The sequence below is a fragment of the Centruroides sculpturatus genome, unplaced genomic scaffold (genome assembly GCF_000671375.1).
Source record: "Centruroides sculpturatus isolate CEXI.00-Female unplaced genomic scaffold, Cexi_2.0 scaffold293, whole genome shotgun sequence".
In the NCBI taxonomy this organism is placed as follows: domain Eukaryota; kingdom Metazoa; phylum Arthropoda; class Arachnida; order Scorpiones; family Buthidae; genus Centruroides; species Centruroides sculpturatus.
In genome coordinates this window covers 1,739-18,686 of record NW_019384893.1, presented here as the reverse complement: position 1 = coordinate 18,686, position 16,948 = coordinate 1,739, and the positions used below count along the sequence as shown (strand labels likewise).

Sequence of the window (16,948 nt, the reverse complement as noted above, 5' to 3'; positions counted from 1 at the left end):
ATTGCAATGCACTGTACGTTACCTCAAACGGTTACAGGTAATTGTGCAACTTTGATAAAGATGCACCGTGTACCTTTACGTTTATTAAAACACTAATACCGCCATATTGAAATTTAATATAGACCTATATAATTTAACGCTGTTGTATCGGAATTAGTGGCATTTAAACCAATTAATTTTACTATTAGCATCGGGGGGTATCAACCTTGATGAGGTGACGTAGTACAAAAAATCATGGCATCCCTGATGGTTTTTTTTTCCTTTTCTTTAATTGGATTGATGGTTTAAGGCAATGTAACTGCCAGGAGGGATGCTTCTCGAGAGGACTTTTTAGAGGATATGTCGGTCTGGTCGCGTGGAAAAAAAGGCCCTCTTAGTGTAGGGAGAAAAGAGCTTATCACAATAAACGACACAAGTCACAAACAAAACGTTAAAATATAAAATCAAACTTCTAAATTATTATACTTATAATCTATCCAGAAAAACAAAAAAGTACCTTTTAAAGAGAAGAAATCTTGGTATAAACAATCATTCGACTTCGGATAGATCTCCCTTGGAAACTGTCAAGTGAACGCACAAATACAAGTCAGATGTTAGCTCCGTCTAATCGGGAAATAAAAGTTTACGTCATTCACGTATAAAAACGAAACAATTTATAACAAGGAATTCTCATTACCTGGAATGCTTTCAAATAACTTTTTAGTCAAAACTCCAAACCAAATGTCTTCTGTAGCAAATCTAATACAAATTTACACTCGGCCAATAAATAAATGAGATAGATAAGGTCGCGTGTCGGATTTAATGACGATTTTATATATTTCCCACGGAAAAATGAGTCAGTTAGTTTAATAATACCGTAAATTTTGTAGAATCGAAGAAAGTGTGATCCGAAAATGATTTAAAAATAATATATTAATCCTATTTTTAATTTATTTAATTTAAAATATATGTTCTCCTCCTCAAATTAGTAGTGTCTTGCTCCTGTACGTCTACATTTCTGTTAGCAATAGAGTAGTGCCAATCATCTAACTCCTTTCAGAGGAAAATATTTTAATTGAAATAACGTGATTCCGGTGAAAACCGGCGTGGCCTCCTGCCCCTAATCTTAATCTATCCCATATCTTCATCTATTTAACACCGTTCTCAAGATTAAGCGGGTACAATTGACAAAAATGCGTAACTTGAATGCATTAGTGATTAAATTTAACATTAATTTACTAAAATTTTATTTAATTGGTTAAAAAAAAATCATTAGATATATTAAACGTATTATATTTTTAAATTAATACAGTGAAACCTGTCTTTTCCGGTACCGTAAGAGTCCGGTTTACACAGGTTTTACTGTACTTTTCCGTATTTTTAACGAAGAAGAATGTTTTATCACTTACACCACTTTCCCATTCATCCCTTCAATTGGCTTACTTTGTTAGCAAATTTTTATTGTATTAACTATTTTTTATTAATCCACTTCTTATTGATGAAAAAGAAAACTAAACAAGAACAATAAACTATATTAATGAATTAAAAAAACATAATTAATTCTCATTCAAATGCACTTTTCTAGGAAAGTACATTAACAATTATAAATGTATTCCTCAAAATCCTTAAAATTTTTGTTTGTTAATTCACTGTCTTTATAGGTTTCCATTGTTTCCTGCTACACCGTGAATAACATGGTAGTCAACAACAGATCAAAATCTCAATGTAACTTTCATTATCTTAATGATAGAAATATTTATAGAAGACCATCTTCAAAATAAACATCTTTTACAGCTTTTTCAATGTTCTTATCACTTATCAAAATAGTCTTATATCATTCTGCATTAGTTTCTTTGGTACAATTGTCACAGTACTTTAACACATCTTTGGCCCACCAGTGGCCGAGTGGCTAAAACCACTGAATATTGGTAGTTATTTGTGGGTTTTCACTTTGCCACATTGAGTTTTTCAAGTTTTCTTCACATATTTAAAATCTTGATAGGGCAGTTTCCAATAGATAGTTCTTTCAAAAGACACCCAATTGGCATATCATCTAAGTGTTGTGTTGTCTTGTTCCATCAATCCAATCTTTCTCATCTCTTCTGCCGATTTGAATCTGTGACTCTTCAGTAAAGTTTATATTTGGTGACTACATGCAGATTGGGCGAGTAAGGAGTCTTTTGAAGCGCAGATATCTGTTGTTTTGGCAGATACGATGCCTTTTCATCTTACTGCATCGCAGAGGTGATCAAAAATGTCAATGTAGGACTTTTTGTAAACATGTCTACTGTCAGAAACAAACTAATACCTATTGCCTTTATTTTGACAATCCTTTGAATCTGTCCAAAATAAATAACTTTTTTCTGACTTGATGGAGGAAGATATGTTAACTTCCTAGGAGCAAACAATGTGATAACAGATGAAATGAATTTTCAAGTTATGAGAAACTTCCAAAATGTCAGCCTGAGCATTGATTGTTTTCAGTCTCTCTTGATCTCTTCACAAACTTGGAAATCATTTTTTGCTAAAGTTAACCTACCTGGATGAAGATTATCCTCTGTTGATTCACAGCCTTTTTTAATTAAAGTGCTTGTCTAATTTATATACTTTTTGTACAGTATGTTTTGTGGTATCATCATATGATTCTTTAAGTAAATTAAATATTTAAGTAACATTTTTTCCAAATCTGATGCAAAATTTTGTGTTGATTTACTGCTTTTGATATATCATTTCACAGCTCTGATGGAACATACTTAAATACTTGAACATTCCAAATGCGATCATCAACTGTGAACTGAACAAGTACCGATATGACTTAGAAAATGTTCAAATGCATGCATGTGAATAATTATGGCTATTAATATTATGTACTTCAGAAAAATCTTTGAAGAATGCAGGAAAATCTTTTAATAAATTTAATTAAAATAGAGAACAAAGTTGTGCATGTATGAAATATAAATATGTGGTAAGTGTAATGTTTGTTTTTTTTTCCTTTTCATAAAAATTTACTTTTTGGTCTTATAACTCTGAATTGCATTTCAAAATCAAAGATATCTTTTCAGGAGTTACATTAAATGTAATATAATTTTGCTTTTACTGCATTAAAATGTCGGAAAACTAAAAATAAATAAATAAAAACCTGGAAAAATCTGGAAATTTAAGAGTTGAATAAAAAAAATAATATTTTTTGGCAATTTATTTTTTCCATTAGAAATATAGATGCCAGTATCCATTACACTTTAATTCAATTAAGAATTCTGCTTAATCAATAGCAAACAAAGATCCCTGTAAACTTCAGACCACCATTCTATCAGAATTCATTGCATCGTATATAAGCATCATCATAAAATTTAATCCAGTGTAAACTCACTCCCATCAGTTACACACACAATAACAAATAGCACACAATCTACAGATCAGTGAGTTGAGTCACTGATAATGCACCATCATCACTATGTATATAATAAATTTGTTATAAATAACCCAATGAGTTGAAATGTAATTATATAATCTGTAGATAAATGATGATAATCAAATAAGAATAAGAGTTATTGTCTCATATATTGTAAATGCAATTGCAGTCTTTATTTTAGACAAGACTGTCATTAGATTACACAAGGTATCCCCTAAGTCATATGCCGCCATAGACAAACTGTAATGTAATGGGGTTTGTGACAGTCCCCACAGTACTGGCTCGACAGTAACAAAATTGATTTTTGTCTCAGTAACATGCACTGAGACAACTGATTTTTGTCACCTCCCTGCTTCCAGAACAGTTGCCAATAGCATTGGCAACTCTGTACAAACTATTTATAAACAATTTTAAAGTACATTTATGGGTCTTCACTGTATTCGACTTTATTTTTTATTCATTTTCCTCCTTTTCAACATTTTTAATCTCATATTTTGCTACTGCTCTCATTTTGCAATTTGAAATCTCATTGCCTCACCCATCAAGCTGGCCTATTCCTCAGGTAATGGATTGGTCATTAAGGATCTGGAATGGCCACCATGTAGTCTCGACTCCATCACTGCTGGGGTACTTGAAGGATCTGATTTACTCATCTGAAGGACAGAATCACACAGACATGTCACTCTGTGTGATTCTGCCAACACGCAAGGTGTATGGAATGATCGGGTCATCTGTATAAACATATTTGCAATTAGGACTGCAATCACAACAAACATATTTGAACAGCTTTTCTGCTTACGGTGCATGACTTATGGGACATCCTGTATAATAAAAGACATGCAGAAATAATATTTCATCTAAGAAGCCATTTGCAGATATACAGATCCAGAAATGTCAAAGAATAAAAACAAGTTTAAACATCGTATTTACATTTTGTTTTTAACTTTAAAATGGTGTGAAATGCAGGTGGAAGAGCTATTAAAAAAAAAACTAATTTAGTGCATTAATTATTTTTTAATATAATAATTGAACATTTACATTCATATTTAGAATATAACATTTAAATTTTAAAAAAGAGAAGTGCAAAAGTGAAATACAATATATGCATAGTGTATCAAGTAGAAATAATTATATTACAGTAATACAAGTTCATAAGATATTTTATCAAACATTGAATTCAAAATTTGTAATGAAAATATCAATTTAAATTGTAAAAAGTGACATTTTTCATATTCGACAGAATTCAATCATATTAAATTCTACTTGAACACACAAGGTATGACATTTATAAAATATGCACAAAGGTTGTTCGATTTTCTCGTCTCTTCCTTTGCATTTTAACAACAACGGAATGGAAATTAGAACGGAAAAAAGGAAGATAATTTATAATTCTTTCTTTCCATTTAAAAAAAAAAATATTANAATAATAATAGTAATAATAATTGTAAATAAAATTATGAATATATATTTAAATATTTTTAATATATCACAGTTTTCATTTTTCATTTGTACAATATTGAATGTGTCAATTTATAAATCATAAAATTGAAAGTTTCCATTTGAAAGCTTTTTTTGGCTTACGAGACATTATGTGAGCAGCCGTTTTTATATAACAATCATCCTTTTTCTTACAAGAAATTGATTTTGATCAATACAAAATATTGGGATAATTTTAATTCCAACAAGAAAGGAATCTTATCAAAGTTTATATTTTCTGATTATATATTTAAAATTTTGTTTTTAATAAACTCGTTTTATTAAAAATATTTCAAATTTCATAATGGTCCACAGTTTAAGATCAAGAGTAGTGAATGTAATGGATTGGATGCTCAAACTGATAAACAGAAAGCAATTGAACTATGTAACTTATCGTATTTATTTATTAATGTTCTATTCTAATGTTTTAAAGCGTTGATAATGAGAGCCATCTCTTCTATTTTTAGAATATTTCAATCACTAAATAACGTAAAAAAATTTATATAAATTTAAATTCAGCTTATATTAATTTTGATTTCCGTTAGTTTTATATTTTGTTACGTTCTTAAATTAAAATGAATATATCTAGAATAGTTCAGAAAAAAAAAAACAGAATAAGTCGGAAAAGTAGATGATACGAAGTTCATTTTTCTAACTAGCACAAATTTACTTCCTCCTTTAAACACAGTTTTAGACTCCATAGTCCTTCAATCCATTATTTTTTTAAATTAAACGTGTATAGTACTGTATATTTTAGCATAATACCCAAAAAGTTTTGCCATCCTAATTAAATGATGATAAACAAAAAAAAAAAATTTATCTCAGTTGATTGTTTTAGTATTTATATACATTATTGTTCCCACAGTACATTTGAAAATATACAGGGTTGTTCCAAACAATGGGAACAAACTTCCGGAGTGGATTCCTAGCAGGACAAAGAACAAAAGTGATCTGATTAACATATATCTGAATATGTACTGATATCATGAACTGCACACAAAGGACGTAATGCTGCACAGTAGTGTTATAAACATATCTCATGGAATATTATCAAAGTTTATACTTTCTGATTGCAAGTGGTCACATCACGAATCACCTCATGGTATACCATAAGATGATGCATGACCTCCTGACAATTCTAATACCGCAAAACAGTGGTGCACTCAAGATTTAATCTTGGAAGGATCTGAGTTGACCAGATAAAAAACTTTTTAATGTGAATTAAATAAAATTCCCACCTTAAGTAACCGCTAATTCATAAGTAATATAGAAATAGAACACAATATAAATAAAAAAATGAATTTTAATTAGGAAAATATTTCTGGAAAATTTACTAGTATTTCTTTTCCTTTTACTTTAGGGATGTCAGTGTCCCTTGGTCCATCCCCTGGATGCACCACTGCCTCAATGATTACATTGGGAAATGATGTATAACACGTCATTTTCCAATGTAATAATTCAAGGGCAAGCATTTTTATTTCTTCAACTCCTTAATCAAAATCAAACTGGTTAAAAATTTAAATATTGAGACAATACTTAAAGTATCTTTCCTGTGTATTTGTAATACAATTTTATTCATTTATAACAGATTATTTTTAATCAAATACTACAGTATTAGTATTTGCTTACATTCTATTTCATATATTAATAAATAAAGCTTTTCTTTCAGATAAAAATTAGCAAAATTTTTGATGTTTACTTTACTTATTTATTTTATAAATACACTGAGAAACAAATTATTAAAATAACCTGAGAAATGCACATCATTTTAATGGTGCGCCTAGAGTAACTATTAAGTTTAATAGTTACTCTAGGCGCACCATTAAAATGGATTAAACAGATTATGTGCAACGTTAAAATACATTTTTCAAAATTACCTATTTACGATTGAATACATGTTATTGAATCTTGTGAGCTTTTTAATGAAAATTTAATCACATAAAAAGAAAATATTAGTTTATATTTTATTTTTATGTGGCTAAATTTTCATAACAACATTAAATGCATTAAATTGTTTAGATATATTTAATATTCTGAAATAAAATAACTATGCCATATTAATTTAATTCTCAAATCTCAAAATCTAAGTATCTTTATGGTACCATTCTTTCAATACAAAATAAAATTATTCATGTTTAAACTGTATAGATTAAAGTTTTTATCTGTCTTTATTCAGTATTCATCTTAAACATTAAACCAAGGACCATTTTGAAATGATATTTATATTTTTAATTTTACATTTTAGTCTATTATCAGAAGATATATACTTCTAAAAAATTTTTTTTTTTACATTTGGAAGATTCTGTGAGATGGAAGGAAGGAAGATTTAGTATAAAGCAAATCCATTTATGCAATTAAAACTAAAAAATACAAACTAATTGTCTTAGCAAATAAAAGTAAATATTCAAGATTATTTAAAATAGCACACAGAATGTAAAATGTCTAATACTAATAAAAAAAAACTAAACAAATGGTTATTAAATCCAAGATATGTTCAATAGAAAACCAAGAAAGTGCCATTAAAAGTTGCGAGGATGAGCAATAGCATAGTAATTTTGACAACCAAAACTTCCACGTCAGAGGCGACAATGATTGCAACTGGCAACATGTCGATGCACAAGATAAAATAACTGATAAAATAGTGACACTGCTCCAACAGTGCACAAAGCAAGAACAGTGTAGTGTTGTCCAGTTTTTGACAAAAATGAACATCTATTGGCACATGCAGATACAGTAAGCAATGCCAAGGATTGCAGTGAATGTCATGGAGAATCTTCCACAAAACTGCAGCCGTTTTTGGAACCTTAGAACTTCACTCATACACCCAGTGACAAACTTGGGATTTAATCATGGGAAAGCTGAGTTCAACAAAAAAAAAAAAAAACAAGTTTTGAAGTGAAACCAATAAAATTTTCATCTTATGTGACTGCTAATTCATTAGTAGTATAGAAATAGATGATGCAACAAATATAAATAAATTTTAATTAGAAAAAACTTTTTGGAAAATTTTCTAATTATTTTTTCCTTTTTCTTTTGTGGTGCTAGTTCCTTTGTTTCCTTACTGTACCTGCATGTGCCAATGGATGTCAATTGGTTTTTGTCAAAAATCAGACAGGATTACACTGCTGGAGAGGTGCTGCCATTTTATCGATCTGTTGCCAGTTGCAGTTACTGTTGCCTCTGACTTTGAAGTTTCATGTGTCAGAATTACTATGCTATTGCTCATTCTCCCAACTTTTAAAGGCATTTTTCCAGTTTTCTATTGAATGTGCCTTGTATTTTCGAACTGTAGATTACTACTTTTAAATAAGCTCATGATTTATACAACTATTTTTGTATTCTTTATGTCAAACTACAATCTGAGTATTTATAATGCTTACCAATTAAATGTAATCTATTATTATATATAATCTAACTCCTATTGCCCTGAAAACTTTTTATCATTTAAAACTGTTAATCTTACCAGGAACTGTCCATTAATTATGTATACAGTTTAAAGGGGGAGGAGAATCACAAAAAGTGCATCATTGTACACAATGCAAGGGAGAGAGAGTCAAGACATTGTCTACATAGACTTTTTTTAGTGATATTTTAGTGACATACAAATTTATTCATATAAGCCTATTGACTAGTCATGTGAATAAACTATCAGTCAGAAAATATTTGCTGAACTAAATCATTCCTTCAACATTGGGGATTCATGAACTATTGTATATGTAACTAAAGGGGAAGGGGTTTTCCAAAAGTACATCATTGTACACAATAGGGAGAGAAGAAGTCAGAAATGACTCAAAAAATGTACACACAATTAATGAACAGCACGTTAAGATTAAATTTAAACATTTTTTCGGTAAATTTATTGTAAAAAAAATTTACCAATTCTGGAAATATGTTAACAGCATTTAGAAAAAAATAAAAATAAATATAACTACAGTCGACCCCCCTATAACACTGTTATTTTTTCCATTTTATATGAATTCCATGTTGTACGAGTCACTTAGATTTTACAAATACGTGTGCCGGACTGTGAAGGGTTCATGTATTTGTAAAATCTAAGTGACTCATACAACATGGAATTCATATAAAATGGAAAAATCAACAGTGTTATAGGGGGGGTCGACTGTATTATAACAATAACATAAACATTCTACATATGATAATTAAAGAAAAAATGTTAAATCTCTTACTCATGTTCTAAATTATCTTTCCTTAATTTTAACATATATAGTGAGTATTGTATATTTTAATTTTAAAACAATAAAAAGTTCTAATAATTTATGAATCGAACAAACAATATGTATAACATACAGCCATAACATTAATGTTATTCATAAACAACAAACAAGATAAAAATACATATATAAAAATTTCGTAAATCACATATACCACACATATATATAAGAAATAAAACTACATGTACCATATAAAATACATCTATTACAAGTGCCATAATTCAAAATTATTTGTTTTAAATTAAATAAAATTATTCTATAAATTGATCAAATGTCTCTTTCAACTTAATTATAATCTTTGATTTAATATTTGTTATTTTAAATAATGAAACTTCAAATATTATGTTATATAACAAGTAAATACATTCAACATTTTTTCAATTTTGAATCCATCTATATAATATATCTAGAGTACAATTTTTTATATATATATATATATACACAGTACAAATTTATAATTTTGTTCTATTAAAGCTTGCTGAGTAAAAAAAGTGTTTAAGGCAAAAGGGCAATTAGTTAATTTGACAGTGTCGACTTCTCATTTCAGTATAAAATGGAAATTCTAGTTGAAAAAGTTTACATGGTAAGATAAAAGTATTTCTCTTTAAATGAAGTATAATTTAAAACATAAAATGGAAAATATTTCTGTGTTTGAAATAAATATTTGATAATTAAATAGAATTTTATAAAATTTGTACTGTTAAAGTAAACAAAAAAAAAAAAAAGACTAATTTTAAATGAAAAATTAGAAATAAATACAACTAAAATAATTTTAAAACTTTTTAGTTGTACCATGATTCAATGAGACATTTCTCTTTTTGTAACATTATGGACGTAATTCATTTGAAAGCACAAATTACTTTATGGTAGTTTCTTCTTTCCATCCATTCCCTTTCCTGTAATTCTATGGTAATTACTGTAAGGAACATAAGTTCCTGAATGATTGTTATAAATGAGATTGTTTACATGCAAACCATTACAGCATACATTTGGGTGATGAGGAGATCTAGAAAAAAAAAAAAGATAATCACTCATTTTATGTAACAAAAAAATATTTTTATAAAAAAAACAGGAAATTACAAAAAAAATTTTATGGTATTCCTCACTGAGAAAATTACTGTAATATTTATTCTATATTATAGAAAAACTCTAACTACTGCATTTTCACATGTATAATCTGCAGAAAATTACTAGAACAAAAATAAAATCTTTACATAATCCTTCTTACTGTATACCAACAGGAGCAGCCATTGCTCCATACACTTCAGTTCATAATTGCAATAAATTAGTAACATACAGATATCCAGATTATATGAAGAACCATTTAAAGAAAGAAAAAAAGAATATTGTTTCTATTTGGATCTTGATTTTCATTTGATAAAGTGCTCCATTAAAGAATTGAGCTGTACCCTAGTGACTAGTACATCACCTTCATTAGAAGTATAGTTACTTAAATGCTTTCATTGATTATTTGATATCTCATAAACATTTTTTTGGTTTCTTAGGAGAGATTATCATCCCCTTGAAATTAATCTTGACTGATTAAACGAAATAATATTTGCATGAAAAAGGACCAAAAAAATCCTTAGATAACAACAACTTAATCATTTCAATGTAATACAGTCAAATCCCTTTACAGCAATATTTACCAGAACAAGAAAAAATATTGTTGTAGACAGATTTATTGTTATAGGGACTATATAAGTTTTTAAAAAGTCTCCCCTTTCTCATTTAACATTGTCAACATTATTTCTATAAAGTCAGATAACGTTAGAACAGAAAACCTTAGTATTATTTAACCCCTTTAGAAGATTTAAGTGATTTTGCATATTATTTCTACAGTATAACTTAAACATCAAAATCCAAAATCAATCAGAACTTGAATCCTAGGCAAAAAAATCTTCCTAGTTTAAATAAGTAAAACTAAAAATAATTATATTTTAGAATTTCTTGAATAATAGTGCTTTTTGTAATTAATATAATAAACTCATTTAAAATTCAATAAAGCTCTCTTCAAAAGTGTAGAGATGTCTTAGTGTTGCAAATTACACTAATTCTAAAACAAAAAGAGGTTTTGTTACAAATACTTTTACTTAGTACGATCGGTTTCTGCTTAATTTCAAGATTTTACTGTAACTTACAGGTTTACTATAATTTATAATTTCTTGAAAAAACTGGAAAGGATAGAATCAAACCCAAAAAAGTACAAAATAGTTTAGAAAAAGTTAAAACTTATTTCCTTAAAAGTTATCAAAAAATTATGCTCAAAAGCTTATTTCAGCCTAACAAAGAAAAAAATGTTAATTAATTGTAAGCACTGAACAAAAACTTTAGATGCTAAACTATCAAAAAAACCCCCATGTAAATCTATCAACCCTGCTCATCAATACTGATGACTACTAACTGCAGATAATGTCCACGGCAGAATTGCTGTATTAATATAGCACATTTTAATTCTAAAATCAAGTGGTAAATCAATAATGCAGTAAATTTAATTTTAATTTTATAGTTGTAGAAAAAGGAAAATACTGTGTACTTTACAGATACAGTATAGAAAAAAATGTATTGCTAGACATAGATTTATCACATTAGAAGGATATTGTTCAAATCAGAGAAAGTTTCATGTTAAGCTAATACACACTGCAGAGCAAACTACATTCATTATGGAGATATTCATTGTTATATCAATACTTGCTGCACCAAAATTCAACTGTTTAATTTTATTACTATATAAAGGTTTTATATGTTAAAAAAAATAATAATAATAAGCAAAACTTAAAAATCATAAGTTAGGTGGGGAAAAGTAAAATTCAATCTTTTGTTAAAAGTTCAATCTCCTTAAAATTTACATAAAGTTAAATAACAAATTTACTTAGAAAACACACACTGTTAACTTACTCAAACAACACCCAAACCATATAATAGCATAAACAGAATCCTCCAATCACAATTATTCCAATAATTATACAGAAAAGTATTGGAACATGGCGTACCTAAAGACAAAAGAAATATCAATCAACAAATTATTTTAAAATATTTTTAAATCAAAGTATAATGTAAAATGTTTTATATTTTAACAAATTTAAAGATTTTTAAATTAACAGACCATAAAATTTAATTTTGAAATTAAAAAAAAAAAAGCACTATAATAAAAGAAATTATTAAAATTGCTTAAAAACTTGCTGAGAAAATTTTTTTATTTGTTTACTAATTCTAGAATTTTTTAAGACTATAGAACACTACATAAATCATGATAATTTAAAATATAAATTGATACTGATTAAATGTGTGTACCATAACTTAATACTTTACACTACACTAAAATATAATTTATTTCAAGAAATATATCTTACGTCTTCTTGAAAATCTTCCCAATAAAGTTCACAAGTCAGGTAGGAACATATAGCATTTGTTAAGTCATCTGAAATGTATTAATTTTTATTAAATAAAAAATATTATTGTGAAAATATTATGGTTTTCATTACGCACATTTTGTACATCTTAAATTTGCATATTAGCCGTTAACATTATCATTACTAGAGAGTATTAGTTATAATATTAACACAAAACTTGTTTATTTAACTTTCTTAACCGACTGTACTTCATTTAATCATTAATTTTATTTTATTATTTAGATGATAAAATTTTGATTTAAATAACATTCTAAACTTTTTAAAATTAATATATTTTAAAATATAGATTAAGGAATATTAACATATATTTCAAAATACAAAATCTGTGAAAATTTAAATGTTATGTAATAATTTAATTAAAATTCCAGATTTAAATAAATTTTCTTAATATCAATTTAATTTTGTAAAATGTACTATTATATGAAACAAATATAAATTAATGTACAAAATATAAATATGAATAAATATAATAATATAAAATAAATATTTTACCTTCAATATCTTGGAAATCTTTCAGAGAAAGAGTTGTTAACAAACCAATAATGCACTGTCGGATTATGCCCTATAATTATAAAAGTGTTAATCCTCAAATACATTTTACATAAAACATATGAAATTTTAAAAAATTTCCAATGATTTCATATTATTGAGATGCTAATAATTATTCTTAATATTTGTCTATACAGTATATAAAAGTCAAATACTATACATATTTATATACCTATTAAAATAGAGAGAAAAGCTTTGTCTATTTTCTGATACTAATGGCAACAAAACAATAACAACAACAATAGTAAAACATTTAAAAGCCTAATATTGTTCTTATTGAGTGACATTTACAGAGCCAAATAATAAGATATTCTATAGAATTTGAATATTCAATTTCAAATTTTCATTACACTATCTTCCAGTTAATATGAAAAATTAAGACTAAAACCAAAAAATTTTTTATGATGAGTTAAACAAGCACAAGCTTAAGAAAAATTTTTTCTTAATCTCAATTTTTAATGTCTCCATTTCTCTTTGAACTGTTTTGCTATATAATAAATATACATACATACATACATACTGGAGAGAAACTGTTGTAAACAGAGAAACATAAAATGGTTGTCCAAGTGGTAAGGTTCCAAATGGCCCAAGCACCATGGATATATATATATATCATGGATATTTTATTTAATATATACAATTAAATAAAATTTTTTCAAATATCACATTCATATTCACATTCTGTTTTCTATAAGTTGCAAAGTACATCATTTGATAATAAAGTATTACTGTATAAATTACTAGATTAATAATTTTATTGCATCATAAGTGCTTTAAAGTTACAAAAAAAAAATTACAGTTTAGAAGCACAAACATAATATCCTTAATATTTCATCATTTGTCTATTTTGTAAACTAGATATTCAAGCTATTTAAAATTTAACAATCTCAGCAGGGGAAAAAAGCTGCATATGAATTACTTATGAATTTAGTTTACTTTCTTAAAACATACTGTATTGACATTTTAAAATATATTGTATGAAGGCAAAGTTTTGAAAGTGAAAAATATTAAAAATAGAAATTGTCAGAATTATATAAAATCTAAATTAAAATTTGCTTCTTTACCTTACATTTGTTCTGTAAATTTTGAAGTTTTTGTTCATCACAGGATTCTGATGACTGGAAGGATTTGTTTTCTTTTTTCAATTTATTTTCCATATTTTCATCTATACTATGGCCTAATAACTTTTTATTTCTGTTGTACAAGACGCTCAGTACATCACATCGCATAATGTCACAGAAATTTGCAAGGCACACAGCATCTTCTGCCTTTAAAACAAATACTCTGAATTATTAAATTTAATTAATAATATTAATTAAAAATTTTTAAATCTATAATCATATTTGCTATAAAAAAAAACTTCATTATTTCATTTAATTATATTTTTTAAAACTCAGAGTGAATACTGGTATGTAATGTTTTAATTCCAATAGCTTAAAAATTAAACTTAGTCTTGAACAAAATACTATAATTATGCTATTTACACACAAAATTAACAGCTACATGCAGACTTATGTATAACAATTCTTACTGGACTTGTTGATCTCCCATGTGTTTTGTCCCAATGACCTGCAAAAAGTTGTTCACAATGAAATTTCTGACCACATGCAGGACATGTCCATTCTTCCATTTCACTAGAATCTCTTTGGGGCCACCAAAATATATCACGTTGGGGATGGAAAGGGCATTCTAATGGCAGAGTAACACGATATCTATCCAGAATGGGTAGAAATTTCTGAAAATATGTAATTTTTTGATGATAAATAACTTTTAAAAATTTTTAAATTACAATTTTAAAGTAGGAGTATTACAAACCTTCATAATTATATGTTGGACAAATTTTGATTTTTCCCAAGAACAAGAAAAAAGCGTAACAGAAGGTCCATTCCATCCCACATGGGACAGCAACAGCAAAATCACTACCTATATGCAGATATAACAAAACAAATCATTAAATATTAACTTTTACTAAATATTTAAATAATACTATTATTTACCATACTAATAAAATTACTAAAACCCAAACTCTTACTGAATTAGTAAGCTCCAATGGTTCCCAACCTGTTTGCTAATAATGGTTGAGGGGAACCTTAGTAATTTATTTTAACAAGTTTATTTTTATTACTAATATTTCAAAACATAAAAATAATAATACATAATAATTATTGACATATCATTAAATCTTATTGAAGTAAAACACAGTTTTGTATTTAGATTTATATTTAGTAGAAAAAGAAAGCCATTAATTCTTATTTCAGTTTTTATTTCATCCTATTTATAATTTATTCTTATTTTGTATCGGTATAGAAAGAGGTCGGTAAATTAAATATAATTTTGGAAAAGGGTCAACAAGCAAAAATGATTGGAATCTGTAGTACTGGCAGGATTTATTTCAGGAAGTGCATCAATGCACAATACATTAATTCAATAAAGTAATTGAAATTAATTACTGTCATATTAGTTACACAAAATTAATGAAAATTTACAAGGTGATAAGGATTGTCCAATAAAATAAAATTCTTATTATATTGTATTCTTTTTTCTTTCCACATTTTTGTTTGGGTTAGAAGATACACTTGCATCTCCTTGCAGTACCCTTGGTTAAAATCTGTGCTCTAGCACTTTTGGGTAATGAAACCCATCGGGAGAACTGCATGATAAAGGGCTTGGGTGCCCAAAAATGTGGGAGGAACAATACTTTATTGACGATTGTAAATTTAAATTAAGTGCAGTTTGGGTTTTATTATAAAAATCTGAGTTTATTCATTACACTTACTATTATTATTTGCTAAATATTAAATAATAAAAACAATTAACTCAAGCAAAATATACAGATATATAGTTTTTCATTATTTTCTACTCTTAACATAAAATTTTTAATTAAAAATTCTCACTAATAATATAAAATGTAAAGTTGAATACTATAAAATTGCTATAAATGGCTTTATTTTATGTGTCAAATAAGTTTAAGCAATCAAAAAAATTTTTTTATATATATTTGTATATTATATTCAATTAAATGATAATATTGTAGTATATTAATTACTACTATTATTACCATCTATTCATTTATATATTATAAATATCAATTGTTCTATAGATTTTATAAGACTAATAACTGAAAAATGTAGTGTATCAAAGATATTAAATAAATTAGAGTTAAGTTTCATTGTTTTTGGACTAAATTTTCAGATTAAATTAATTTTTTATTTTTTACAAATTTGTTCATAAATCAGTCAGTCAGTCATAAGAAAATAGAAATATAACCAGGAAATATTAAACTATTCTAAATCAATATCCAGTAACTATTCACTTACAATCATTTTTTAAAATTTATAATCAATCACTGAACAAAATTATGATGCCATCAATATTGGATTTCTGGGACTGCAGAACAGAAGAAACATTCAAGTAAGCCATCATTGGAACTATAATCATATTATATCATCATTTATAATATTGATATAAAGAGAAAAGAATGCAATACAATTTCTTATTGTATTATTGGTTTTCATGCAATTGGTTCTATAATATTGGCAAGTTTTTTAAGATTGTTACAGTAATGTTATGAAATTACAAACCAATTATTTCTATAATAAAAATATGAAAAATGTAAAGAACCACAGACAGTGCATAATAATAATTTCATTAAATAACAACATTCAAAGCCCAAATAGTATATCTACTAAACTGCTGAACGATTGCCTAATAATTTCATTACACAAAAATTAATCCAGTTGCTATTAAATGGAAGCAATATCCACTGGTAATCAATATAAAAAGCATAATTTAATATTTATTTATTAATTTTTGGTAATAAATATAATTAGTGACACCTGCAGATCAAAAAAGGGAGGGAGTCACAAACTATAAAAAAAAAGAGCATC

The 16,948-nt window shown here is 26.8% G+C and overlaps 1 protein-coding gene across 2 annotated transcripts; it reads right to left on the bottom strand.

Moving 5' to 3' along the window:
• Positions 1-4,395: 4,395 nt before the first annotated feature.
• LOC111631325 lies at positions 4,396-15,018 on the bottom strand. 2 transcript variants are annotated; one of them, XM_023375547.1, is made up of 8 exons: positions 14,877-15,018; positions 14,593-14,796; positions 14,126-14,329; positions 13,005-13,074; positions 12,453-12,520; positions 11,998-12,092; positions 9,960-10,105; positions 4,396-4,719 (listed from the first exon to the last, which is right to left on the bottom strand). In XM_023375547.1, exons 1-7 carry the CDS (start codon positions 14,880-14,882, stop codon positions 9,961-9,963), a joined length of 792 nt encoding a protein of 263 aa, XP_023231315.1. In that variant the 5' UTR covers positions 14,883-15,018; the 3' UTR covers positions 4,396-4,719; position 9,960. The 2 variants fall into 2 exon arrangements, with proteins under 2 accessions (XP_023231315.1, XP_023231313.1); XM_023375545.1 differs by lacking the exon at positions 4,396-4,719 and having other exon boundaries at positions 9,848-10,105.
• Between the last annotated feature and the right edge of the window lie 1,930 nt (positions 15,019-16,948).